The sequence below is a fragment of the Condylura cristata genome, unplaced genomic scaffold (genome assembly GCF_000260355.1).
Source record: "Condylura cristata isolate star-nosed mole 26May11 unplaced genomic scaffold, ConCri1.0 scaffold00018, whole genome shotgun sequence".
In the NCBI taxonomy this organism is placed as follows: domain Eukaryota; kingdom Metazoa; phylum Chordata; class Mammalia; order Eulipotyphla; family Talpidae; genus Condylura; species Condylura cristata.
The window spans coordinates 38361820-38389730 of NW_004567119.1; the positions used below are offsets into that span (position 1 = coordinate 38361820).

General features: G+C 52.5%; 1 protein-coding gene across 6 annotated transcripts in view; it reads left to right on the plus strand.

Annotated features, from left to right (window-relative positions):
- LGR6 (leucine-rich repeat containing G protein-coupled receptor 6) overlaps positions 1 to 27911 on the plus strand; it is a 107277-nt gene that overhangs the window by 28800 nt on the left and 50566 nt on the right. For 5 of the 6 annotated variants that reach the window (XM_012726857.1, XM_012726860.1, XM_012726859.1 and 2 more), the window contains exon 4: positions 6397 to 6468. The exons of the other annotated variant lie outside the window; for it this stretch is intronic. In XM_012726857.1, coding sequence (XP_012582311.1) covers positions 6397 to 6468 — 72 coding nt within the window. The remainder of the gene's footprint in view (positions 1 to 6396; positions 6469 to 27911) is intronic. 6 annotated transcript variants of the gene reach the window in all.

Genomic DNA, 27911 nt, shown 5'->3' on the forward strand with positions numbered 1-27911 from the left:
ACAGACCAGGAGAGGAGGAATCCAGCTTGGCTTTCTCTGACCACTGTTCTTCTGGACACCAGTCTTGGTCTCTGTGCTATAGTTCCAGTTTCATGCTCGCGACAAACGTGGCCGCTCCTCAATCTGCAGGCTTCTTTACCCAGCGCCTTTTGTCTTTTCTCTGACTCGAAAGGCAATTGAGAGCTGGAGAGCTCCTTCACCCAGCCTCCCCTGGCCATCGCACAGATGGTTCATTCTAGAGACCGGAAGGCTGAGGCACCATCTGCTCCCAGCCCAGTGCACAGCTCATCTTGCACCTCCCTCCCCCTGGGAAAGGAGGTGGGGGTGTGGGGGTGCCACCTCTGAAGCTGGGCAGGAGAGGTTCCAGAGGAGGGCCCAGCACCACTGGATGCGTTTTATTGGGGGCAGAGGGGGTAGGGTCTTTGTCGATCCAGGAGCAGAGGAATGAACACTGGAAGTCCTGTCCCGAAAAGCATTTGCTGCCATTTGTCTGCCAGACCCTGCCTTAAGCTCAGGTCACCTTTGCACAGCGGAGCAGGCTGTTGCCTGCACAAGAATACTGCCCAAGGGGGTGGGATGCGAAGAGGCTGAAATTCAGACCTATGCCTGCCCTGGGGTTACAGCCATCTTTTTTTTTTTTTTTTAATAATATAATAGCTTATTTTTACATCATTTTGTGCCTTTTTCCATCTCCGTTGTAACCCCCATACAGCCACCGTTTTCTAATTTGCCAAAGCTGTCTGTGGGCTATCAGTGGTCCTGCCTGCTTGACTTCAGGCTTATGGCCAGCCCTCTGGCCAGCCACACCTGGCACTTTCCCCTTGCTTCACCTTTACCCTTGGCCCTTGACCCTCGGCCCTCAGCGGTCCTCGAGTCTCTGGCTCCCAGGGCTCTCTGCGTGTCCTTCCCTCAGCTCCCTCTGCTCCCTGCCTCTGTCCTTCCCTCAGCTCCCTCTGCTCCCTGCCTCTGTCCCCAGTCTCCGGTCTCCCTCCCTCTCCTTCCTCTTCTCTGCCTCAGGCCTTGCTCCCCCTCTCTCTGCTGCACCCACCTCTGAGTTCTTCCTGCCTCTTCTGGGCCTTGCTCCCCATAAACATCGGCTGCCTGGGGGTGGGAGTGGGGGTGGGGGTGAGGGAGTGGGCGGGCGTCCTGCCCCAGACGTGCAGCTCAGGCGGCCTGCTCGGTGGCGTGTCTGTGCCCAGCGGCAGGCTCAGACCTGCAGCCGGATTAGAGAGCGGGCCCTGCTTGCTGGGCTTCAGAAGATGTGAGACGCACGTTCCGTTCCTAAGACTCCGGCTTAGAGATGAGCCTCCTCTTTCTTCTTTGCCTGCATTAGGCAATAAATCAAAGCCTCGGAGAAACCGCAAGCTTCCCGCCCCCTTTCTGAAAACGGCGCCCTGGGCTCAGTGAGTCCGGCGGCGGGAGAGGCTGCCGGTTGGAGCCCCCTGCTCCGCCAGACTGTCCACTGCCGGCCAGCGGCCTTACTCTGCCCATCCTCAGAGCCCACTTGGCCCCCCAAAGCCTTTGTGTCCTTTCTATGCCTGCAGGGCTCGGCTCCCTGGGGGACGACTTGGGTGGTCTTGGGAAGGTACCCTCTGACTAGGGTCGAGCAGGGCAGCGGATTCCACCTGCTTGCGGGCAGTAAGCGCTTTCTGCCCTGTGAGGCTGTTGTTTCCTGCTGTAGTGTCCGTCGTTGTTGGTTTTTCAGACCCAGAAGAAAGGTAGAGCCGGAACGCCCACCACCAGCACAGTCACCTGGTGCCGGGGACCAGCCCTTAGCTGCCCCAGCCTTCTCTGTGTCTGAGCGCTTATCTGAATGGCCTCCTCCTTTCTTTGAGGCCTGGCTGTCCCTGTGGGACACTCTGCCTCCTTTCTTCCCTCCCAGTGCCAAAGGACAAAAAAGAGGACCCATCTTCTGATCTTGTCCTAAGTGACGGTAGCGGGACTCCCACTTTGGTGCTTCCTCCCCAGCCCCCGCCTGACTGAGGTGAGGCGTGTAGGGATCCTCTCCTCCCTCCATGGGTCCCCAAGGCTTCAAATCCACAAGCTCTGGCCAGACTGGGGTCAAGCAAGCCAGACCCTGCAGGGAGTTCCAGCCACAACCCTTTCTTCAGACAACAGTGGGGATACCCACCTGCACACCTGTGCAGGCCCAGATCCCGGCTCACTGGCCCGTCTGTCTCTGCCCCTGCGGTCCCCAGAAAAGGCGGGGCTCTGAGGGTACCTTCCCTGTGTACCCTCTCAGGGGGCAGCTGTGCCCTGAGCTCCTGCTGCCTGCCCCCAGGAGGCTGTAATCTCCCAGATGGCTTTATCTCACGCAGAGGGTGGAGAAAGAGCAGGTGGCTCAGGTCTAGAGCGTATGGGGGCTTTCACCTCTTTATCTCAGACACCCCTTCCTTCTCACAGGCACCTTTCTCCTCAGCTGTGCTCACAGAGAACAGTGGTTCTGAGCCTTTGCTCTACCTGCGTCAGGTTGGTCTGGCTCTATCCAGAAAGTCTCCCCTCGGGCCTCAGCTGTCTCTTACCTGACCCAGATCTGGGAACCAGGAGGTTGACAGATGCCCACGCTTCCAGGGGCTGGCAGGAGCGTCCCCCTGCTCCTGAATTGAGCCTAGAGTGCTTGGGAGTGTGGTGTGGGATTCCGGGCCTCTGTCACTTGGGAAAGACGGCTCGAGCCGCACCGCTTGCTGCTTCCTGGGTTGGGGCCTGCGCTATCTGGAGTCCTAGCCTGCGGTCCCAGAGGGGTGGAGGGAGGGAGTGGTTCTCTGCCGCCCCTGGAAATCGGCCTGGGTTGGCCTTACGCTCAGCCTCCTCACTCTGGGCTGTGCTGTGTTAGGCTGATGTGGCCTGTGCTTGTTGTCCACTTGGCTGGGCAGCGGCCAGGAGCCCAGAGGCGGGCTGGGCTTGTGTGGATGAGGTGAATTGAACTGGCCCGGAGGAAGAGAGACTCATAAGCCATGAGGGGTGCTGGGCTCTGAACCCCCCTGCCTCGCTCACGAGATATGGCTGCCTTGGCTCCAGGAGCCCACGGAGTGTGGGGCCTTCCTCTTGGGCAGCAAAGTCTGCAGCCTGGTCCTGTCTTGGGTGGACCCCAATATGTCAGGAAACCAGTCTCAAGTGCAGTGAGAAGGCTTGATGCCAGACCAGGCTTCGTCACGTTCCAGAACAGGTGTTAAGGAGGACACCCCGACTTCCTCTCTCTGGGCCTCAGTCTCCTCATCTTTGAAATGAAGATGTTGGAAGAAAGTCTCCAACTGCACTGTTAGCTGCAGAAACTTAAAAACTGAAACAGCTTATGTGGGAGGCCTGGCAGCACCGGGGTGAGTCCTGCCCCCCTCCTGCCCCGGATACCCAGAGATGCCACCACAAGACCAAGAGTGGGGCTTTGTTAGTCACCGGTGGGTCACTTTCTGGAATATTCTGGCTCTAACACTCACGGTTCCTGCCCAGGATGTCTCTGGGTCAGAGGGCTGCTCCCATGTGAGCTTCACACGTGGAGAGGGCATGACCCTGGCTGGGCAGAACCAGCTGCCCTCCCTCTCCTCCCATTAGAGGTATATCCGGCTGCAGGAGCTTGGATAGTGGCAACTTCCCGGGTGATTCTGAAGTGCAGCAGAGCAGAGGTCCAAAAGGCCGATACCTTGCTTCACCAGGCAAAACCTGGGGCAGGGAAAGCGCAGGGAAATCAGCTCAAAAGCTCTGACCCAGGGGTCAGGACTGGGCCCGCAGTCCTGATTCCATCCGTTTGCTTGATCATTTTTGAGCAAGTCACCTCCAGTCTTGAGTCTCCAAATCCTCATTTGGAAAATAGAGGGGCTGTTCCTGCCCAAAGGTGCTTCTGGATTTTATGATCCATTTGTGTTTCTATAAAAAAGTGATGGTCAAAACGACCAGGAACAGCAAGGAAAAGGGCCAGGGCAGAGACCTCTGCTGCGCTGACCTTCAGCTTACAGGGCTTGGATTCCATGAAAGAAAGGGCTCTCTGGGGACCAGCCTGCCTGGCCTGGGGTGCGTTGTCAGGATGTGTAGGATGTGTAGGGGAGGGTCCTGCTTGTAGAGTGACTGGGTGAATCTTTGGGGTCTGGGAAAGGGGGGCACACAGGCGGACTCCCAGGAGCAGCCAGTGCTCCTCCCTGCTGGCCCGAGCATCACTGTGTCCTTGTTCTAAGCACACTGAGGCCTCTGGGTGAGAAGCAAGACAGCGCCGGAGGTCTTAGGAAGAAGCCAGGCAGAAGGGGTCAGAGCACCAAGCAGGGTGCCGGGCAGGCGGCCCTGTCCTGGCGGGTCACAGCTGAGTGGTTTAATGCCTCCTCAGTTGCCTTTTTCTTTGAGGGGAGGGAATTGAGGCCCAGAGAGGTGAAGGGACTTATCCAAGTAATCCAGTGTGTGGTGAAACTGAGACCTGATATTAATCATTAGTAGTTCAGCTAATAGGTCGCCAAGCTTTTCAGACTTTGTGTGAGACATCGCTGAGAGTTCTGTACAGAGCTTTTCAGATTTAATCCATACTATCATCAGATGCGGTCAATGTCGTTTACCCCAGTTTACAGACTGAGCCAAGACCCACAGAGTTTAAGTATGTTGCATGACGTTACACGGCTGGAAGGGGACATTGCTGAGGGTACAAGCGTCCCTGGAGGGAGCAGTGGGGGCCGAGAGACCTGTAGGCACACAAGGTGAGCCCAGGAAGGACCCTGGGTGCTCCCCATCCTTGCAGCCCAGGCTGCCTTTGGGGGTGTTCATCCACCCCCAGAACAGGGGGTGGGCAGGGAGGACGCCGGTGCCCCTGTCTGTCTCTCCATCCCCTGCCTCGATTTTGCCTCCACCAGGGGCTCCCTCAGTGCTCACCCCCTACTCCCCTGAACCCAGCATTCATTGGTTCTCAAGATGTTCTGGTTTTGTTCACGTCTGGAATTTTCTCAGGTTCATACAGAGTCTGAGAGTGATAGCAGGGGGACTCTGACCAAGACAGTCACGCAGGACGCCTCAGTCACTACTTAGGTGGCTTCACCTGCCGGAGGCTGGCGGTGGCCCTGGGACTCTGCCGGGCCCTCTGGTGTCGATGCTTGTGAAGCTCCAAGACTGGCACCAGGCACGCTGGCTGCCGTTGTGACTAAGCTCAGACTAGGAAATGTTCTGCTTCTCCCGAAGCACAGCGGACGTGCAGTGTGGCTGCGTGACCTTGGGCCGAAGCATCCCGTAGCTTCCCCTCTGAGAGCTGGGCTGACGATCCACCCTGAACAAGAGAGGGTGACACACCTGCACACAGTAGGGTTAGCTCAACGCTCCCCCCCCCCATCCCGAGGAGCCGCTCCTGGGTTCTGCAGGCCCAGGCGCATCCAGAACACCTGCTTCGCAGGCAGTGGGAGTCTGGCGGGGGCTCCCACTCTCCTGGGGCAGTTGGCGGCTTCCTTCCGGCTTCCCACTATCCCATGAAATCCCGGTGCCCTTCTGCTGTGCCCTCCAACTGCCTTCTGACTCCTCCTATCTGGGCGCAGTCTAGAGGCCTACAGGTAAGGGGGTTCAGCTGCCCCTGCAGTCCTGCCCATTTCTTCACCCACTTCCTTCCTTACAACCAGGTAGGCAGGACTCCCCCTCAGGCTTCTGTTTTGAAGGGATCCACTGTGCTCTGGCGTGTCCACCTCAAAAATTTCTAGCACCCTCTCTGGGCCCTGGGATAGCTGGTGTCAGTGGTGATGCTGGAGAGGCACCCCAGGCCCTCATTCCCCCCTTCTGTGTGTGTGTGTGTGTGCTGACTACCTACCCTCACGCAGGGTTTTCCAGGAGCCCTGATATGCTCAGGCGCTGTGGCTTGGCTGCTTCTGGGAGAGCAGCCGACAGGCAGCGGGGATGGCTGATGACCTTTTTCTGTGGGACCATATGAGATCGGCTGTCAGGATGGTGCTGCCCCGACCCTAGTGCCTCGAATCATTTCTACAGACAGGGTGCCACAAAATCACCTTTGCTGAGGGCTCTGCCACCCTAGAGACGCCTTGACCTCATCCACATCCTTTTTCCCCCCAATAAACTTCATTCAGCTCCACAGCTGCACATTCAGGGAAACTGAGGCCTGGGGGAAAACACCTACCTTTCTGCATGTTCTTCCTGAGCTCACTGCCAGAATCACAAATGTTTGCTTTCTGGCCTTTGCTGCGTCCCAGAGGTCTTGTCTGTCTCTTCTCCACGGTTCTCTTCTGCCCTCCCTTCCAGGGTGTGCTGTCCCATGCACAGCCGAAGCCCAGGTCCCCACCAAGGGGCTGGAGGGGGGTGTGGTGCTGGAGCTAAACTCTCTCTCAAGCTGGGGCAAGAGGGAGGGATCTGGCATGAGGCAGGGGGTTCAAGGCAGGACCCCCAGGTCTACACGTCTCGTGGGTCCTGAAAGCCCTCTCTCCCTTACAGGATGCTGCAGAACAACCAGCTAGGAGGGATTCCCGCAGAGGCGCTGTGGGATCTGCCGAGCCTGCAGTCTCTGTGAGTCACTGGAGGGCCCGGGCTTGGGAGCCAGCTTCCTGGGGCCTGAGTCACAACCCCAGGCCCCCCACCTCGGCTTCTTTCCTTGCTGGGCCCCCCTTCCTCACTCCATGTTCCCAGACAGTATGCGGCTCCTGGCTTTGGTTTCTTTGGGTTTGTTTTTTTGTTGTCATTGTCAGTGTGTGTATGTGCACACTCACGTGTGTATTTTGGGGAAGGAGAACTCCAAGCCCTTGCCGGAGGATGTGGGAATGGGACCTCCCTAGGTGAGGCCACCAGGACAGCGGTCCTGGGGTGTCTGGTGTTCTGCCATAATGCCTGGGGTGAGGGTTGGGGATTGCCACCCCAAAGAAGCATCAGGAAGGGGCTGTCTCCTCCACCTAGTCTGCTGTATCTCCTCAGGGCTTGGGCGTGGGGCTCAGACACCCATTTCCCCGACTTGGGGTGGGACTGCATTCTGGGACTCACTGGCCACCCATGACAAATCCATCCCTCTGAGGGGCCCTGCAGTTCCTCTTCTGCCCAGTAGGGGCGTCGTGAACATAAGGTGGCGCCCCAGACTGGAAGCAGGAACAACTACTGACAGGTGGTTTCACACAGCCCACTGATTGTTGGGGACCATCCATATCAGGGGGCCCGGAACACGTTAGGTGCCTTATTATTTCATGCTTGTCAACTCATTTGAATTTTCTATCTATGGGAAAACAGGTATTTGGGGAGAAATCAAATTTAAGAGTCAGGACTGGACCTAACAGTGAGCCAGTGGGGGAATGGAGGCTTAGTGCAGTGTGCGGGACAAAGGCTTCTGGTGCCCTCGGTCCTGCCATTACCCCTGCAGTCCGTGGGGGTGGAAGTCTTCTCAGGTGGAAGTTTGAAAAGGAGGCAAGGGAGGCAGTTTCCTCGTCGGGACCTACATTCAGCCCCTCCCGCGCCCTAAATGAAGAAGCCCGGCCTGGGGAGGCTGGCTACCTAGCGGTGCCACAGCCACTCACACTGGGCTCTCCTCCCTGGCCCTGAGCTGCACACCCGCTTCGGCCGCATCTGTGGCTGCACCCCAACGCCCCCCAGCTGTCTGGCCCCAGTGGCAGGCCTGCCCTGCCTTCCCTCACTGGCTCACATGTCCACCCTCCATCCTGACAGGCGCGGGGCCGCTGGTCCCAGCCACATCCTCTCCTTCCATCTGGTGTCAGGGAACAAGGCAAGAGACCCAGGCTGCCCCTGGGGCCACCGTCACAAGATCAAAGGCTAGGAAAGCCTGGCTAGCTCTGTACCTCCAAGCACTGACTAGCATCTACTTAGGGCACAGCAAAGGGGGGCAGCCAAAAAGGGGAGAGAGGGCAGAATCTGACACTCTATGCAAAGCATCAAAGAGGTCTTCACCAGGGAAAAATTATACTTTTATTGACCTGCACTCTTATTTTAAGCTTATTTTAAAAATTGTGAATCACATCTGTTGCATTAGGGATTCCAAAGGTCTTGTCTTTTAGGTGGACAGGGAATGTTCAGGCCATGCAGGAAGTTTCCCCTGTGCTTTCTAAGGAGCAGCAGCCTCTGCAGCCGGGAGAGCTAGATAATTAGTCTTCCCCACAGTAGATCACCACTCTGAGGCAGAAAACTTGGCTTTGAGTCCTGGCTCTGATCCTGACTGATCAGCAGCTCCGTGCCTCAGTTTCCCTATCTTCAATTTGGGGAGGCCCTCTCCTCTGCCTATCTCACAGTATTGATTATTGTCATGAAGATCAAATATATACAGTAAATGTGTGAGTAATTCAATCAAAGAAGCTCAGCTAGGGAGTGCAGTGATGACGCTATGATCTTGTTCATTTACTAAGCACTGACCCATTCATTTTACATACATTTTGAGGCTTTGCTGGAAAACAAAATCTAAGTTGCACCTTGAAGGATTTGCGAGTGCCCATCAGGTGAAGAGGCCAGAGAACATTCGAGGCAGAGAGAACAGCTCATGCAAAGACACAGTTAGGAAGGAAATGAGATGCTTTCCTAGAACCAAATTCCAGAAATGTCCCACTAGCAGTAGGACTCTCTACTGACTGGATGGGGCTGAGGAAGAGGAAGATTCAAACTGATAGCCAGTTTTCTGGGTTCATCACCCATCTGAAGGTTCTCTTTGGGAAGATCATGATTCTGAGCTTGGAATCTGGGACCTCAAAGACTTGCAAAGAGGTCAGTGTGTGTGTGTGTGTGTGTGTGTGTGTGTGTGTGTGTGTCTGCGCACACATGCTCATGTGCATGCATTGGGGGAAGAGCAGTTGCAGAGAGATTTGGGATTGGTGAAGATTACTTTGGTAGTGGGCCCTCCCTGGTGGCGTAGTGGGTTGGAGCACTGCATTATGAAGCTCTCCAAAGCCACTATAGTACAAGTTCGATCCCTGGCCAGAGAGGTGACCCACATGGCGCGGCAGACCTCTCCTGACCTACCTGCTGCTCCCCTCAGCAGTGTATTTCAGTACATCTGTCTATTCTGCTCCCCACTCTGTCGCTGGTGAACCCTCTCACCCACCACACCTCTGGCCTGTGCCCCAGTTCTGTAAGCATAAATGAATAAATCTTAAAAATATATACATAAAAAAATTACTTTGGTAGCAACTATGAAGGACAACATGGAGGAGGGGGCTTGTGAAAGGGCTGGCTGGTGGCCAAAGGGAAGCAGTGGGAAGAGGAGAAGCTGATGGGCTTAGAAATACCAAGGAGTCACATTGTCAGGCTCCAGAGTTTGACATCCTGGGCACAGACCTTGGCTTCTTCACTTACTGCTGCAAGACCGTGGCCATGTGACTGAACTTCTGGCTTCTGTTTCTTTTTCAGTAAAACGGAGGTGATAATTGTCCCTCTGTACCTTCATGGGTAAAATGAAGTGGAAGATTTGATCTAGTACTATTAGTTGTTACTACCACAGTTATTACACCAGCTGTGGGACCTTCTATTGGCTGGTGGGGCTGAGGAAGAGTCAAACTGATAGTTTTCCTGGCTCATCACCAACCTTGAAGGTTCTCTTTGAGAATCTTGGGGCCTCAAAGTGAGACTCTTCTACCTACCTCAGGTCCCTCCATCTCAGGCGGTGACAGTAAACCAGGTCCAGGTGTGGCTGGGCAGGAGAGGCTAGTTACCATGACAACTGCTGAGTTCCCCAGGTGCCGGCGTGACGCGTTTTACAGTATTATATTATTTCACCGTCACACAGATGCTGTCTCTGCCCCTGTCAGGGGCTTGGATGAGCTTGGGAGGGTCAGATGTAGTGAGGGGAGGAGGCAGGGCTACCCCCTTGTGTGTTGGGGCCCAAAGGTTGCCCCCCTTCCCTCATGGCTATTGGGAGTCACGTTTGTTGGCCCGCAACAGAGGGCCTTCTCCTTTCCGTCCGGGGCTGATCACTACATAGAAATTTCCTCCTTCCTGTTGGAATGCAGGGGTCAAGGAGGTAACTGGGGGACCCATCCCTGCCCGAGCCCCTCCTGGGGGCAGTTTGAGCCCCCACCTTGGGGTCGGGTCCCTGGAGATGGCTGTTTCTCACCTCTGCAGGGGAGGACTCTGCACAGACCCTTCTGGACCCTCGTGCACCCCACAGAGGGCTCAGTCCCGTGGCCACTTTTACCTGCTAGACTCAGATACTGGGGCAGGAGGAAGTGGGTCCGGTGAGTCAGAGGAGTGGCTATGGGTGAGACAGGGGGCTTCGGTGCCGGCTGTTTGGCTTGGCACCTGGGTGGACAGCACCCAGCTCCACAACACCCCTCCCTAGATACACTTGCTTCCTCCCTAACCAGTGTGGGAGGGAGAGGGTGGCCATGCCAGACGTGTAGTGCCAGGCTTGAGTCAAGGCCAAGAGAAACCACGGGAAGCCAGTGGAGCCTGGGGGAAAATAGAAACTGGGTGGGGGTGGGGTAGCACAAGGGGGTGGTCATGGAAAAGCAGCAAAACAGCTCAGAAGACCTCAGGAGAGGCCGGGTGGGGCCAGAGTAGTTCAGGCTGCCTGGTCCCGGCAAAGAGTCAGAAAAGCAGTGGCAGGAATAAAGGGGAGCAAACAGAAAAACAGCCCAATCCTGGGCACCCCATGGGGAGAAACGCATGATTGCAAAGGACAGCCACATGAAACCTGTCAACATCGGGCCAGTGGGGGAGTTAATCAAGAGCAGCACCCGACTCCAAACAGAAACCCAAATTGGAATCACCACAAGCCTCTGGCCCGAGCCAGCCATCTGAAACACACTGGCTGCCTGCTGCTGGGGAGAGACAGCGAGATGGAGAAGTCAGGGTAGAAGTGGGGTGTGCCTGAGCCCCTGGGAGGCAGTGGGGAAGGGAGCCCACTTACACACTTCAAAATCCTAAGCTCATGTTTCACTTTATCCTGAAAGCTTCTATCATTCCTCTTATAGATGAGGCAACTTAAGAGCCCAGAGAAGTTAAGTCACTTGTCCAAGACCACACAGCGAGGATGTAGCCACCCTGGGAGTCTGATCTCTGGCTCCAAGGTGCTGTGCTCCTGACCTCTGTTCCTCCATGCTGTGAAGCCATAGGGCTTTAGAGCTCAAGTCTGAGCTGTGTCACTAAGAGGCTGTGAGCAAGTCACACCCCCCGCCCCCAAGCCTAAGAGTCAGAGGGTGCCATTTCTACAGTGGGAGAGTCCAATGAGATGACTGGCAGACAGGAGACCCCAGGGGAAGGATGTCCTTGGTTTTTCTCTGTTCAGTGGAACAGAGCCTCCTAGAATTACTCTGGTTTCCTATGAATCCAAGCCATGAGATGAGGAGGAGGGACCCCATTTTCTTCAGGAGAAAATGGCTACACCTGCCCAGTGTCATGAAGGCAAGGACCAGAATGTTCTGAGGGATGGCCGAAAGCAAGGGGCTTCTGAAGAGAGTCCCTCACGCACACGGCTGACCCATCCACCTCTGTTGGCTGCCTGGCTCCTCGTGCCACGCCACTGTGATGTGTCTCGCCTCCTGTGGCTGCCTCCCCCTGGCACCCTTGTGTGGGGGAGATTGTAGGGCCCACCCAGAGGCTCTGGCTGATCCCAGGTCAGTAATGTTACATCTGTAAAGTCCCCTTTGACCCAATCAGGTTCCTTTCACAAGTTCTGAGCGTGTGGACAGATCTCTTTGGGGAGACGCGTTCAAGCCACGACAAGGGGTGGGCTGGGTTGCAGGTGGGAGGAGAGCCTGTGGGAGTATGTGTGTGTGAGTGGGGGAAGCTCAGCGTTGAGTCAGAAAGCAAACAGTAGGCTTAGAGAGTGCAGCGGCCCGTGAACCAGCTGTGCTGCAGGGAGGGCAGCCGGCGATGTATAGCCCAGAGCTGGCGGGAGGAGGGAGCCAACACCCCTCCTGAGGAGGCCCAGTTTGTGATGAACAGCACCCACCAAGGTGCCCCCCGAGGCTCTCAGGTGACCCACTGAATATCATTACTTCCAGCCCACTTGCCTGCCTGCCAGAGAGGGCCCTGAGGCCCAGCCGGGCTGTGGGGGCCAGTCCAGGGGTCCCCAGGGACTCAGAGGTAGCAGATGGCCTCCCTGGCATGGCTATTTTGGGCTCCGTGATTATATGCTACTGTATTTGGATCTCCCTAAGGTTCCGGGAGTTGATTACTACATGCATCTGGAGCCGAGGCTGCTCTGAGGTGGGTGGGTGGGCAGACATGCGGACAGGACAGCCCCCTGCGAATGATGAAGGTCTGAACATGGGTAATTTGGTTCCTGGAGCTACTGAGAGAGTGTCCGTGGTGGGCTGGACCCTGGGATCCTGTGGAGGTTCTCTCAGCCATAAATCTTGGTCTGGGACAGGGCTGGGCCAAGCTGGACCACCCAGGAGCAATGAATTGTGTCTTGGCCCCACAGCAAACATCTCAGTCCAAACTTGTGGGTCTCTTCAGCCCTCTGCCCCTGAGCCTCGGGCAGCTCCTACAGGCCTAGGCCTGAGAAATCTGAAGGAGGGTGTGGGAGCTGATGACTCAGATTTAGTTTAGGTGAACATGGAGCCCCAGCAGTGCCAAGAAGTGGGAGATGACCCCAACTTCACCAGGAGAGGACACAGCAAGATTCACTCTGCTTAGATGCCCCTTTCTGAGCAGCTAGGCCAGTGCCAAGCTCTAGATTCAGCTCTGGGTGTCTGTGGGAGAGAAGGAGACCCAGCCACTGGGTGTCCACCCGTCTGTTCATCTGTCCACCTACCTATCCATTAATCTGCTCAGGTTTTGCTGAGTCTCTGAAACTCCTGGCGCTGGTGTTGCTGGGATCGATACTATGGCAGGACCCCGCTCTGTAGCAGCTCTTGGTTTGCTGTGGGAATATTATATACCACAGGCCGCCACCTCTACTCCTCCATACACCATGAACTTGAGCTCCAGAGACAGAAAGTCGGAGCAAGTGAATATGATGCATGATCAGTGTGTAAAAGCCAAAAGGGAGGTGGCTAAGATGATGAAACCTGGAGAGGCCTGGCACAAGAGACAATTATTTTGGTGGCTGCTGTCTGCTGACCACTTATGCTGGCACCACACTCTAGGCTAATGCTTAGGGGACATTCCTTGCAATGAGTGTCTAAGGGTGGCACTAAGATGTCCATTTTATACGTGAGGAAACACAAGTTAAGGGAGGTGGTCCCCCGATTGGTAAATGGCTTGTTTGAATTCCAAGCCCATGCATGCGCTTAACCATGACCCCAGACTATGTTGAAGGTGGCTGGGAAGAACCCAGAGGCCGGTTCCCAAGGCTGACTTGCCACCCCAGGGTTGCTTGCAGGGCACAGAGTCTCAGATCCCTCAATGAGAATATCAAAAGTTGGGGTCCAGAAATCTAGGTGTGGGGAACAATCTTCCCAGCTGACATCTGATGCACAGCCAGATTTGGGAACCGCTGGTCCCTGCTACTCAAAGTACAGTTCAGAGCTCAGCAGCGCTGGCACCGGGGAGACGTCAGCACGCAGACCCTCACGCTCCCCTCCAGGCCTACAGACGCAGAATCTACATTTCCACAAGAACTGTCCTTCCACCTTCAAGCAATTAAGACTTGAGAACAGAGACACCCTGCCCTCCCCAGCAGTTAAGATGGGAAGCAATCATTACGGCTGTTCAGTCCCGCCTGTCCCCAGGCCTAAGGACTTTCTGTGCATGATCCTCAAGCCTAATGCCCCTTCGCTTCCCCAGCAGTTACTGGCACACATGGGGCAAAAATGCAAGGGGTGAGGGTTAGGTTGTAGCTCTGCCTAGAGACAGTGAGAGGATCAGGTAGCCTCCTGGACCGTGTAGTCGGAGACATACAAGCCACACTTTAGGACACTTTCCAGCTGTCTATAACCACGGGAAGGGGGAGGCCGGAGTCCTTTCTGAAAGTCCTTCAGTATCTTGCTGCTCTCCTCTGGCCCGGGAGGATGGGTTGATCTGTCTCACTCTGATCCACTCCTGACATTTTCTGGGAGCTCATGGCATCTTTTCAGAATCCCGTCCCACTGAAACCAGCGAATAGTCTGAAGAGGAGGTGATAGAAGGTTCAGATCACAGCCAGGGAGAGGTGGAGACAGCCTGGGTACCTGCAGCCAGCCTCCGCTGCCTGCACCCCGCTCCCCTCCCGCAGTCCTCCTGGTGAGGGACCAAGGCTCAGGGGCTGGGGATGTGTGATCTTTTTTGAGAGTCTATGAGTAATTTTCCACCCATTTATGAGCTTTTGGAGTCCCAGTGTCTGCCAGCCGCTCGCGGGAGTGTGGAAATGCACACACCGACCGGAAAAGGCAGCGTGTGTGCAGGCTGCTGCTCTGGCCACCAGCAGAGGCGGCGGGGGGTGGAGGCTGCTGGCCCAGGCCACAGCATCTTAGAATACTGAGCTGGAAGCCCCAGGGGTCCCCAGTGCAACCTCATGTGCAGGTGGGGAGACTCAGCGGCAGAGAGTGATGTTCCCAGGGTCACCGGTGAGCTAGTGGCGGGTGCAGGCTTGGGGAGCCAGGCCAGTCCCCCAGAGGCTTTCTGCTGTGAAAGTGGCGGCCTGTTTATGAGCCTCTGTGATGGCTCTGAAATCGGTTGTTCTGCAAGGTGACCTCAGCTAGCGAGGTTTCACCAATGTGACTTCCCTCCTCTGGCTCACCCAAAACCTGTATTTGGACTTAGACTCAACTCCTTCTCCCAACCCCCATCAAAAAAATGACTCCAGCAAGGACTGGTCTGTCTGTAAGGCTTTGGGGATCCTTTGGATGAGGTCAGGGAAGGGAGAAGGAAGAGTCGCCATGTCTGGTGGGGTGACAGTAGAAAGGATGCTGAGACTTGAGGGACCCCGGCAACCCACCAAGATCAACACTGTCCCCCGCAAAGCCACCTCTTCTCTGAGGCCAAAGGACGGGCCTGCCACAGCTCTTTGTCCCTCTCCCAAAAGAAGTGCACTTTCCTTGCATAGGCTTATCCCAGGGTGGGAATGCTGGAGGTCACAGAGGACACCAGTGGACATGACTTTGGCCTCACCCCTCTCTTCAGCCACCGTGCCACAGTTCAGGGCAAGACTAGAAGAGAGAAGGGAAGACAGGAAGGAAGCTGAGCTGGAAGGGAGAGCAAGAGGGGAGGTTCTTGCTTAGAGCTTTTCCCATGTGACGCATCCTGTGACAATTGCCTTTGAGGGGTGACAGTCCTGCGACCGAGGCTCTTCCCAGACCTCCTCTGGCTGCCACCTCTTCTTCACAACCCCCACCAGCTACCTCCGTGGTCACCTCCAGTCTGGCTGCTGTGACTCTCTCGGTTCACCAGCCAATGCTTTCCAAGGAGGCCATTGGCCTTGGTGATGCTCAGTCCAGAAGGCTCTGTCGCCCCGGTCTCACGGCCGGGTGTGCACGTGCTCACCCCTGCGTCCTCGGAGTCTTCTCTTCCTGTTGCTTCTGTGCGCAGACTCCTTCCGGTTCTCTCCTTCCTCTCTGGTCGGCCGTCAATCTTCTTGCCGCCCCCTCTCTCCTGCCGGTCCAGTCAGCGGCTGAGTGCTCTGAGGCTCCTGCGGCCTTTCTGCTCTGCCTGCCCACGTTTCTCCCTGAGATTCCGCATCCGGCATGGGCTGCTCGGTCCTGCCGGCCGCTGGGCCTCCAGCTGCACTTGCGCCTCCAGCCTAGGATGGCGGAATGAGCCAATACGGAATCTCCACGTGGATGACGCAGTGGTGCCTCAAACGAACATTTCCCCTCCTTGTCATCCTTCCTCTCATGGGTGTTCTTTCTCCAGCATTTTCTATTTCGAGAATCAGCACCAGTATTCATGCAGTCCCCTAATCCAGGAACTTGGTAGTGGACCTGGCGTCTTGGTCGCTCCTGCCCCCATCAACCAATGGGTCAGCTCCAGGTGGCTGCTCATCCTGGACTCGATCCTCTTTCCTTGACTCCATGTCCACGCTCACCTGCTCCCCATCACCCCCCGCCTGGCTGGCTGCAACAGCCTGCGCTGGGTCCCCCTGCCCCTATTCTGAACCCACCCCAGACTTCCCCCCAGCTCACAGTCAGAGAAACCTTAAAACAAATCTGATCCTGTCATCCCCTACTTCACATTCCTCGGTGGCTCCCAGCTGCTCTGCAGGTCAAGTCCAAACTCCTTGGCTAAGGGACAGGATGAGCCTGCCTGATGGAGTGACCTGTGGCTCTCCTGGGCCTGCAGCCTCGGCTTCTGCTCCTGCTGTTCCCTTGCCAGGAAACTCGCACCTGTTTCTCCTATTCTCACCTACCTGTCTTCAGCTCGTCCTGCAGGTCTTAGCCTTGTGTCTCACCCTGAGGACCCCCCACTTCCTCCAGATGACCTAGGTGGCACCCACCGGGCAGCCCGCTGTCCTGTTGTGACCCTTTGATTTAATGGCCGATGTTTCCCTCTGTGGCCACGCAGAGCCACGCTTAACCGTGGGCCGCACAGACGGGGTGGGCCCCGCAGGCTTCCCCGTACGGCATCTAGTCAGCTGGGCCCCGAGGCACCTCGGTGATGTGCCTGATACCCCTTTCTCAGTGTCGTCTCCATTGTCCTGAATTTCACGACACACTGTGTCTCTCATGGGCAGAACTCCCCACAGCTGGCACAGTGCCTGGCACATGGCAGGCACCAAGTAGTCTCAGCTCATCACCTTCTAAGTTAATAGATGAGGAAACAAGGCTGCAGAGGTTGAGCAAGTCACCCAGAAACACAGTTTGTAGGAACTAGAGCTGGGATTTAAATGCAGGCACGTGTGACCTGAAGTCCACGCTCCTTCTACCTCCGCTCACTCGCCTACTGCCTCCCACTTTGTTCTAGATGCTTCCTAGGGGCAACCTAGAGTTCCAAGAAAGGAGGGAACTGCGGGAAGAACTTTCCTGCCTTCCACTGTCACTTTCAGGGGAGGTGGGGGAGCAGACAGAGCTAAGAACAGGGTAAAAGCATGAAAGCCACACTAGGATTTACGGTAGGGACACAGGTTACAGCCCGGCCCAGGCGATGGCTTCCGACCGTGAGTGGGGCTCCCTGGGTGTGGATTTGCAGAGAGAAGGGCTGAGGGGGGCTGTGGGCTCCCGCCATATGATGGTGTATTGTTAGGGTCTGCACTTTAGGATACGTGTCAGCTTGACTGTGACAAAAATGAGAACTTGGCTTTTTTTTTGAGTCTTGGAATGCCTTCCAAAGCCAAGAATAACACCATTTAGAATTACCTGCTACTTAAGGATGGTCTCGGTTCCTGTGTCTCCTCAGGCCTGTGGGGATGGGCATCTTACCAAAATGAAGAGGCAGGAGCTGGAGAAGCATTTCCGAAGGCTGAGTACTCAGGCATTCACAATTCCCGGAGCTCCGGGTTGGGGTGGGGGTGTAAGGAGGAAGCCCCCGGATCCATCCCAGCCAGGGAGCCAGAAAGCTCTACTCCCCAGCAGGGACACTCCCCCCAGCTCACTCCTCTTTCCTTCCTGCTCTGTCAGCTGCAGTTGACAGGAATGAGGCTCTAGGCTCCGCAGGGAGCCACCGGCCTCCTGGGCCAATGCAGCTGCCTCGGCCCCCAGCCCCAGCCCCAGCCCCAGCCTGCTCCCCTGGCGCCCATTAACCTGCCTCTCAGCCACACATCTGCTAACCGGGCCTGAAGGGCCTTATAATAAAACCCTTCCAGAGCATCTGGAGTGTGGGGGAGGAGCCCACCTGGAAGGGAAAGGAGGTAGAAAAGGGGAGCAGGAAGGAGGACTGAAGTGTGGTGTGTGTGTTGGGCAGGGGAGGTTGGAGGGCAGCTAGAAGCAGACTGAGTAGTACCTGGATTCTTAGTCCTGTTGTTGAGACAGAACAGGTCAGAGGGTTCTGGTGAATGGGGCCAAGCCTCTCTCAAGTCAAGGGGTGGCACCATTTACGTAAGCTCCTCTGATCAGAACCCACCTGCCAGAGAGCAGTAGGGATGACTCTTCCCTTGAGTTACATCTGCTTGCATATTGGTGTCCTCAGTTTCCACTCACTCCACTGGTTCCTTCTTCCACTGAACTCCCTCGTCTGTGTCCTTCTGATTCCAAGCCTTGGTTTAAATTGTTTCTCAGCTTACGGTGGTTTTCTCTTTTCTATTCTGGTTAGCCTTGCTTTTCTACTGTCACTATCAATATGACACTTGGTTCCTCCAGGAAGTCCTCCTAGGTTGATTTCATCTGATTGAATCTACTGAGCACAAGGGGAATACTGAGAACCAGAACCAGACATCCTCAGTCTTCATAACTAGGATGGTAGGGAGGTTCCAGCAGACCAGAGGAGGAGAAAGGCAAGGGGGACTCTCTTGTCTTCACTGGGGCTGAGACGTTATCAGGCCCTTGCTGGACCTGGAGCCTGTTAGCATCTGCCTGCTGCCAGGGCCATGGGAGAGAACCTGATCTGAAATCAGATTGGTGAGGATTGATAGGACGTGGGCAGACCATAAATATCCTTTAGGTATTGTCTGGAGATCTGGTTTCAGAATTGGAGGACTGGGGCATGAAGTGGTGACCTTTTGGCAAGTCTGGAAAGTCCTGAGAAAGGGCTCCATGCCCAGCTCAGAGCAGATGGGTGCCCTTCTTGGCTTGTCTCTCCCTACAGTGGCCTGACAAGTGCTCTGAATCTGTGCCAAATTGCTCTGAGTCTGGAGAGTCAGAAGAAAGGAGGAAAGTCAGCCTGGGGAGGGGTTTGCTAGTGCCTTACACTGTGCTGGGGTGGGCACTCTCCTTAGGCCTGGCCTCAGCACACTGGCCCGGGAAGACCCTGATGCAGGGCCCAGCACGCCCACCCCAGCTCAGCCTGGGACTCTGGATTGTAGCCTCCAGAGCATCCTCCTCCCAGCAGAGCAGGTGGTGTGGGACTTAGGGCATTTCTCTGAACAAAGCTGCTGGCTTTTCTTTGAAAGCTGCTGTCCTTCTTAGATAAATTGTGGAAACATTCTGAGCCTTGGTTTTATAATCTGTAAACTGGGAAGAATGAAACGGTGCTTCCCAGAAGCCAGCAGTCCTGCTGCGGTGCGTGAGGACCATTCATCCCACTTGGCTTTTCATAGTGCAGCTCTGGGGAGTCCTTTACTGTGCCAGGCAGATACACCTGCCCCAGTGAGGTCACACAGTCACGTGCACGTGACTTAGGCACGGTTGGGTCAACACTAGGCCACACAGACAGTGCAGCTCCCAAGAGTATCCTGGAGAGCCGAGGGGTGTGTGTGTGTGTTGGGGATGCCGCCTAGGTTTGTGTGATTGCTCTATGGTGCCTGCACACAATGGAGCCGCTACAGGTGCAGTTCTCAGAACAATCTGGCTGTTACGATGCATGGCCGTAGTCACAGAGGATGTGCAGAGTGCATTCACGACGGCACACGGTAGGACAGGCAGGTGCATGCCGACGGCCAGTGTGCAGCAGGAAGGGACCTCACGGCCCTGCAGTGTGCCAGTGCCGCCTGCCCGGGACACACGGGGCTGAGCGTCAGAGCTAAGATTTTGACTCCATCAGACATCTAACTTCTGCATAGGTGAGAAGGCTGACGTCTGGGCTCTTCTTCTTTTCTTCTTTTTACAGATTTCTTTTTCAAAGGGCAAAACACAATTTAAGTACAAGTCCAATGGAATGACTGTACGAGTTAGCAATGGCACCAACACATGTTCTTAGCTCCAGACACTCTCCAGTACCACCTGGGCTGTGCACACTTCTGTACATGTCTCCTGGCTGCAAAAGGCCTATGATTTCTGGTCCATGTTAACTTTCTTGCACCTATATCAGGAATTTTAAGCCCCAACATCCTTGACACGCACAGCAATCGTCTATAGGTGCACACTAAGCTCAGATCTTCATAAGATGGAAATTTCTGGAGAGCCTTTCTGGTCATAAGTTTTCAGGACATCCAAACAAAACCAGCCCTTGACTCCTCCTGATATCGAAAGGGACTCATCCCCTGGGCAGGGTGGCACAACTGTGACACTAACTGGAACCTGGAGCGAGGGCAGGAGGGAAGAAGCACTGGGCAGATCGTGCCTCTGCAGGAAAGCACGGGGCTTTCAATCGTACCCATGGAGCTCTCAAGGCTGCAGAAAGCCCACACCATCTGCTTCTAATTGTGGCCATTAGGACACATGAAGTCGCCATGCTGGTGTCTCGGAAGCCTAACGACCCAGTTCCTAAAATGAGAGGGAAGCTCCATGGTACCTAGTATCTGCCAGGGCACACCAGCTGAAGCCCCAAGGAGGAGACAGCACTCTTGCTGGGTTTTGAAAGTGGAGAAAGAGCAGAACTGGTGGAGATGACCAGACAGCTCTTGCCAGGAGGAAAAGAGCTTGAGCAAAGTGTGAGGCAAGGACTTCAGGCGTGGAGGTGCAGAGCTGGATTTAGAGAATGGCAGCTCTGCCTGGTGCAGGCCTCGCTTCTCTAGTTTGCTGCAACCATGCCAGCCTGACTGTGAGAGAAGCCCCGGGTACAGAGAGGACTGGGTTCTTCTGCGAAGGACTGCCTCACGGGCAGTGCAGTAGAGGCCACTGCAGGGCTTTCCTGGAGAGAAACCCACGTCTGAGAGAATGCAGTGGTCTTGGCAGAAGGCCACCGGTGAGGCCAGGTAGGAGGCCATTTCAGGGGAGGATTGGACCACAGCGATGGCCCTGGGGTCTGGAGCAGGGGCCACTGCCTTGAATTTCCGTTCGCAGCATCTGGTGATTGACTGGGTGACATGAAGCAGTGAGTGTCCTTGGAGTGCTCGCCCCCTGAATTTCCTACCCTAGCGCCCTTCCTCCCCTGGGCTCCAGGAGAGTGAGCTCCCTAGCTGGCATCCCTCATCTCCAGAGCCTGGGACTTAATTACACACTGACGCACTTTGTTTTTAAAAAACATGTTTATTTTTGTTCTGACTCATTGTAGAAAATTTAGAAAATACAAAAAATAAAAAGAAGAATTTAAAAATCACCCACAATTCTACCACCCAGACACAATGCTTGTTAACATTTCTGTGGATTTCTGTATGAACACACATACTCTTACACACATGCTTCCTTTATGATATGTTAAATCTTGACTAATTATGCTGGGTTCTGGGTTGTTGTTCCTTTAAAATTGTACTATTTAGAGTTAATAATTTTAACTCCAAAGAATTTTTTTTTAATTGAGACAAAATTCATACAACATAAAAATTCACCCTTTCTAAAGTAGATTATTCATTGGTTTTTAGCACATTTATAAACTTGTCCAACCCATTATCATTATATAATACCAGAATATTTCCATCACACATAAAAGAAAATGTTTGCTCCTTACCAGTCAGTCCCATTTCACAGCCCCCGACAAACATGAATTTACTTTCTATCTCTCTGGATTTATGTTTTAGACTTTTTATCTAAATGGATCATATAATATGTACCTTTTTATGCTTGGCTTCTCTCATTTAGTATCATGTTTTCAGGTTTATCCATGTATATATATTCATGCATATATCAGTACTTGGCTCCTTTTTATGGCTGAGTAATATTCCATTGTGTGGATATGCCACATTTTGTTTACCTATTCATCAGTGAATGGGCATCTGTGTTGTTTTCTTATTCGTTATTATATAATGCTGCTGTGAACATTTATCTAGACATGTTTTCAGCTATCTTGGGTATATAACTCAGGTGGAATTGTTAGGTCATATGATAACTCTCTATGCAACTTTTCAAATAGCTGGTTTTGCAAGTGATCATACTACCTTACAGCCCCATGAGCATCGTGTAAGCGTTCTCTTCTTTTCTCTTCATTCTCACCAACACTTGCTACTGTCTTTTTAATATAGCCTGCTAGTGGGTAGGAAGTGGTATCTCACTGTGGTTTTGATTTATGTTTCCTTAATGACTATTTTCTCATAGAGTATGATGCTTGATCTCATTTAACATCATCTTTATCATTTTGAGAGAACTTTCCTCCATTTCAATACTTTAAATCTTATTAAAATTAGGATCGTTGAATGTTGAAGAATGGCTTTTCAGTATATGTTGAAATTATACATACTGAACCCATTATACTAATATAGAATTTGCTGTCTTAATTATCATGGGATTACAATAGTACTCATTATTACCATGATGCATGAGTGCCATTCTGGGGGTGACCACTTCTTGATAGTAACAAATCATTCTCTTTGCATTCTTTTTCTTGCCAGTACTGTATTTGGAATATTCTAAAAAAAAATGCTTATGAATGAGAATGGACTATAGCCTGTTTTCCCTTACTGATAACTTTTGCTACTGGGCTAACCTGAGTTCAAAGAGTGGATTGAGTTTCATTCCAGCTTTTTCTATCCCTTCAACAGTTTATAAAGTCTGGTAATTTTTGCTTGAAAGTCTGGAAGAGCTTACTGAATAGTTTTGATAAAATAATTTCTTTGAAAGTCCTTCTGATTTCTTTTGTGGTGTTTGACCCATTCCACTCTCCTACTTCAGTTTTATATTTTCTTGAAATTATCCATTTCATCAAAATCTTTTCACTCTGTGCTAATATAGGAAATGATTTTGAGGAAATGAGTTCTATTCTGGAAAAATATAAATGTATTTTTTTCTCATGTCTATCCTATTTTACTTTCTTTTTCAGTGCTTCATTGACGTTTCCATGCTCTACCTACCTTCTTCCTTCCCCTTGCTCCCCTTTTCTCCCCCTTCTCCTTTTGTGCTCTGTCCCTCAGAGGGGCGCCTCCTGGCTGCCTCAAACTCTAAACTCTGTCTTCAAAATTTAGAGTGAACATAAGTTTTGTATGGGCTCCCCAATTTCTGCTGAAGCTTGTACACTTCCTCTGGGCAGCGAGCTGCGGCTGTGTCCAGGCTGCTGTCATTTCTTACTTTTCTCTCAGGAGTCCCCACCTGGAAGGGCCTGCTGGACAATGTCTGATACCGCAGTAATGTAGGCCAAAGAGTAGGCCCACGGCCTGCTGCTCCAGCCTGCTTGGAAGGAGAAGCCAAGCACTCCGCAAGCTTGATCTCTTCATTGTAATGATCCCTCCTGAAGGCCTCCAGGAGTAATTTTTTAAGTAATTTTCCCCCCACAAAATATACATGGGTGGTATATATTCTGATTCTTCACATAGGGAAGACTTTGTAGACATCACAAGTAATTGTGTATAAAATTCACAGATCTTGATTTATTTTTTCTCAGAACCCTCTAGCTTTAGCTCTGCTTTCTCCTGGCATGTAGCGTGCCAGAAATTCTGAGGTCAGCCTTACTGTTTTGTTCCTTAGAAGGTAGACTGTTTCTGGGCCCTCCCCGGTGGCGCAACGGGTTAGGATGCAGCACCGCAAGCTAGCTGCAGCCCCTTCAGTGCGAGTTTGATCTCCGCCCCGGAGGTGACCCACATTGCCCGGCAGACCTCTCCTGCCACACTAGCTGCTCCCCTCAGCAGTGTACTTTGTCCATCTGCCTGTTCTTCTCCCCACTCTGTCTCTGGTGAATCCTCTCACCGCTCCTGCACTTCTGGCCTGTGCCCCAGTTCTGTGTGTATCAAGGAATAAGTCTAAATAAAAGAAGGTCGCTGTTTCTGCCTATGAAAACTTATGGGATCCCTCCTTTATCTTTATCTTTCCCCTGGCCCTTGATCTTCGCAACTATAAAAATTGCCAGAATGGGCTCAGGTATGAATCTCTTCATTTGGTTTGCTTGGAACACAATACACATTTTTTCATAGACTTGTTTCAGCTTCAAAAGGACTTTGCTCATTGATAGCTCTCAGTGCTTCAGCTCCATTCTCTCTTTGTTCAACCCTGGGGACACCTCAATTCTCACATTCAGACCAGTTCTGCTCTGTTTACCTCCCCTCATTTGCATCACATTCGCCTCGCTTCCCTTTTCTCCTGGCTGCAAGGGGAGAGTCTCTTTGTGGGCTCTCACTGAGGGTCCAGTTGTCTGCAGGTCTGACTCTATTCATTACCTCTTCCAAGCCAATTTCAAATTTGCTCTTTCAATTTTACTACCCTTGCTAGCTTCCCTTATCCATCTAGCCCCATTTACATTTCAATTTGTCTTTGAACTTCACCTTTATTTTCTGCTGCTGTGGCTCAGCCTTTTTCCTCCTGTGGGTTTTGCTCTTTTTCTGTAGGCAGCATGTCTTGTGCCTTACTGAGGAGGGTAGGAAGCTCCTACTTGTTTTTCTCATTCCAGTAAGGAGTTTATTTTCAGAGATTGGATCTTTTTTCTGAGTTTCAGCATGCCAGCCCCACTTGTTCTTCAGAGTCAAAAAGAAAGCTTGCTTTTGAATTTTTTTCCCTCTCTCTTTAAAAATATCTTTATTAAAATTCAAAAATATTGATTTTAATATTAAATTAAGCATCAATTTTAAAACATCAATCAATATTAATGCCAATAAATATTAATTGTGTTATTGTTTTAATATTTATAAATGCCATTTAATATTAACCATTAATATTTATTAATAAACACCAATACGATCACTAATATATATTAATAAACACCAGTAAAGTTTGTTTATTAATAAATATTACTGTAAGCATTAATAAATAGTAATAGAGTTGGCATTTTAATATTAATTTCAATGTTGAATATTACATTTTTAATATGGTTTAAAATATTTTTCATTAAAAATTTTTTAAATTAAAAATGTGTAAGCATAAAACTGACCCTCTGAACTGAGCCTCTGAAGCCTGCAGTTCAGTGCAGACCCAGTTCAGTGGCCCAAGCAGGCTGTCATGGTGCAGACCTCTGTCCCTTGCAAACCGAAACCTTCCTGGTGGATGTCACCTTTGCTGCCAGCCAGCTCCTGGCAGTCACCATTCACTCTTCTTCCCGTCTCTGCGATTTGACTCCTCTGGATACCTCACCTAAGGTGGTGGTCACGTAGTACTTGTGCTTTTGTGTCTGGTTTATTTCATGCAGCACAACGTCCTCAAGCTTCGTAGCAAGGCATAAGATTGCTCTCCACTTTGCAGCCTCTGCTGCTGTTTGTGAACATTTTGCTTGTTTGTCTGCTTATTGATGGGTGTTTGTGCTGCTTCCACAGCCAGCTGTTGTGAATAATGCGGTGGGTTGGGTGTTTAGATGCAGCTTTGAGTCCCTGCCTTTTCTCTTGAGCACTGAAGAGAGAAATTCTTAACTAGATGCAGAGTTGCTCACTAGAAGGCCATGGGCCTTGCCCATGCTTGTTACTCTGAGTTTCCTGGTGCTGATGCAGTCAGGCTGGTGTCCACAGTTCCCAGGCGAATTTTCAGCATCTGAGCAGATACTCATCAAGTGTAGATCTGGTGTCACCTGGCAGAATCTTATCCGTCGCTTGATGAATGGTTCTCTGACTCAACCACGGACATGTGAAAGTCTACACTAGTGGTTCACTACCTGACTGAATGTTAGAATGACCAGAGGGGATTTTTAATGATGTTATTCAAGCCACACCCCAAACCAAACATTGCTGCTTAATCTCAAGATGCAGGGCCACGAAGCCTGTCCACAACCTGCCAGGGGATGGCCCTTGCCTTGGGGACACTCCCTGCCCAGGATGAAGCCTACACTTCCAGTCCCTGTCCCTGCCTCCCTGCCCTGTTATTTTCAGGGAATTGAAGTCCCTGAGTGAAGACAGACGTGCTTCAGGGGAAGTGATGGTGGCTGGTGCCCTGGCCAAGTCGGAAAGCATCACTAACAAGCTGCGGGCACATGTGGCCCAGTGTTCTGGATTCTGACTTGGGACAGGCAGGTTGGGCGGCACATACTGCCCATGTCCCGGCTAGGTGGCAGAGTCATTCCAGACTAGACAAAACAGAAAAATCACTATCATCACTTGACAAGCATGCAGAACTGGATAAATCATGAGTTCTGGGACAAGGAGTTAGGAAGAGAGGCATATTTCCCTGATGAAATGGAGAATTGGGGGACTTTCTGGGAAGAGTCATTCCAGAGAAGGAATCTTGAAGCCTTTGCTAATGGGTTTGAAACTGGCCAGAGCAATGGGAGACTCTGAGCAAGAGGAGACAAGATCACAACATGGGGACTGGTTCTCTATTCCATCTGAGTGGACTGATGGACAGGTGAACAGAAGGATGGATGGACAGTGGGTGGATGGATGGTTGGTTGGATGGATGGATGGATGGATGGGTGGGTGGGTGGATGGTAGGTAGAGGTTGGAGAGGATTGTTACCACACAGTTATAACTGCCCAAGTTCTCCTGGTCACAGGAAGTCTGGGAGGCTCCTGGGAATTGGGTAGGAGAAGATAGATTATGGAAGGACTGGAACCCTATGTTAGGGAAGCCAGATGATAAGGACTTTTCCTCTTTCATCTCCAGACTCTTTCCATGGTACCTTTGAAAGTGTTAATGTATAGGATGGTTTTCCCTGACTCTCTTACTATTATCTGCTGGGTGAACTTTTAAGTCCCATAACCCAAGGGGATGTCACTTATATTTCCTAACTCCGTGACATCACCACCCCTGTCTGGGGAAGCAAGTTGGGAAAATCCCCATCTGACTCGTCCTTCTCCAACCACAGCTCTTTTCCAAGGGCAGGCGGCCAGGAACCAAGCAACCCCGGGACCCAACTCGCAAACACATCTCTGACAAGCCAGGAAGGTCCCCAGAAACCAGTGTGATGTCTGGGATCCAGTGACTGGAGTCTGGGGGTTGGGTGAGATGGCTTTTCATAGTCCCCACCCCAGGATTCTGGGATTGTCACCACAAAGCTGGCCTTCTGCCCAGATCTGTAGATTTGTGTCTTCAGGGAAACTCATAAAGGCTTCACACAGTGTCTCCTCCCTGCCCACCTCCTGGAGGGTGGGTAATTATTTTTATATATTGCTGCCGATTAAAACACAAGGACTGGCTCCGGGGAACGCTCAGGTATCACCCTTTGATGTACACAAAAGAAGCACTTTCTCTGCCTCCCGGGTTCTTGCACATCCATCAAGTCTCCTGACAGATGGCGGGAAAGGGTGGTTTGGGCATTCGCATAGCCTGGAGAATCATTTGGAATTGCCTTTGTTTTAATATCCTACCTTTGATCTACTGAAAGGCTGACAGTGAGAGGGAAGGATCTTATTAGGTGGCATAAATCAGAACTGATGAAATCACTTTCCTCCAACAAACTCAGACCTTCACCTGTGAAGGGAGAGGGAGAGAAAAGTGCGCTTCAAGCCCTGAGCTGCCCTTTCTTCTTCAACTGTGAGCAGCAGCACAAAGGTAAAATGAAGGTTCCTTCCGCCTTCACCTTCTCATCTGACCCCAGCCCCTGCAGGGGAAGCCTGAGCTCTTACTCCAAGCTTCTGGTCACTCCACAGGTTTCTTCTCTGTTCTTCATGCTCTCCACCCCCTGGGGTCTCTCCCCCAGGCTCCAACTTCCAAGGGTTTTCATTTGTGGACTCCTGGGGAACTTGACACTGGGAACTTGACTCCTGGGGAACTTGAGAGCCTGGCGTGGGTTCCAGGTGTGTAGAGGTGTGGTTGGGGCCCAAGAGGGGACCTGAGTTTTAGATTCTGCTGGCTCTTGGAGACCACGCTTCTCACAAGACCATGGCCAGTTCCATGGAGGGAGTGGCCACCTCCTGCCCGGGGTCCCTAGCAGGCCACCCTGTGAACTGTGTGGGGCAATGGTTGATGGCACGTTCTTCTCCTGCAGGGGCAAGGTCAAGAGTGAAGGAAATAGTGGACTCAAGCCAACAACCTTTGGCTTTTCCATCTCTTCATCTGTGACCTTGGACCCTATCCTGCTCAGTTGGGTGGGGCCTCTAGCGCTCTCACTTCTATGACTGGCCCCCTTCCCTTAGCAGGGGGTCCTCTGGACAGTGTGGGAAGCACCCACAACTCCATTAATAAAAGCACAGACTGAATGTCCACTGGAGGAGGACATGGCCTATGCCTACCCAGTATAATGGGCAGGAAAGCAAAACTGGGAGTTGGGTAACGTTGTTCAGAAGCCCAAAGTTGACCTCAGCCTTCCCCCATCTAGAGCAATCATCCTTTCCAGCTCCCCGTTTCTCTGTCTCCTGAATTCCCAGTCTATTATGCCTTTTCAGAAACTGATGTCAGACTAAACGGATGTTCTCCACTC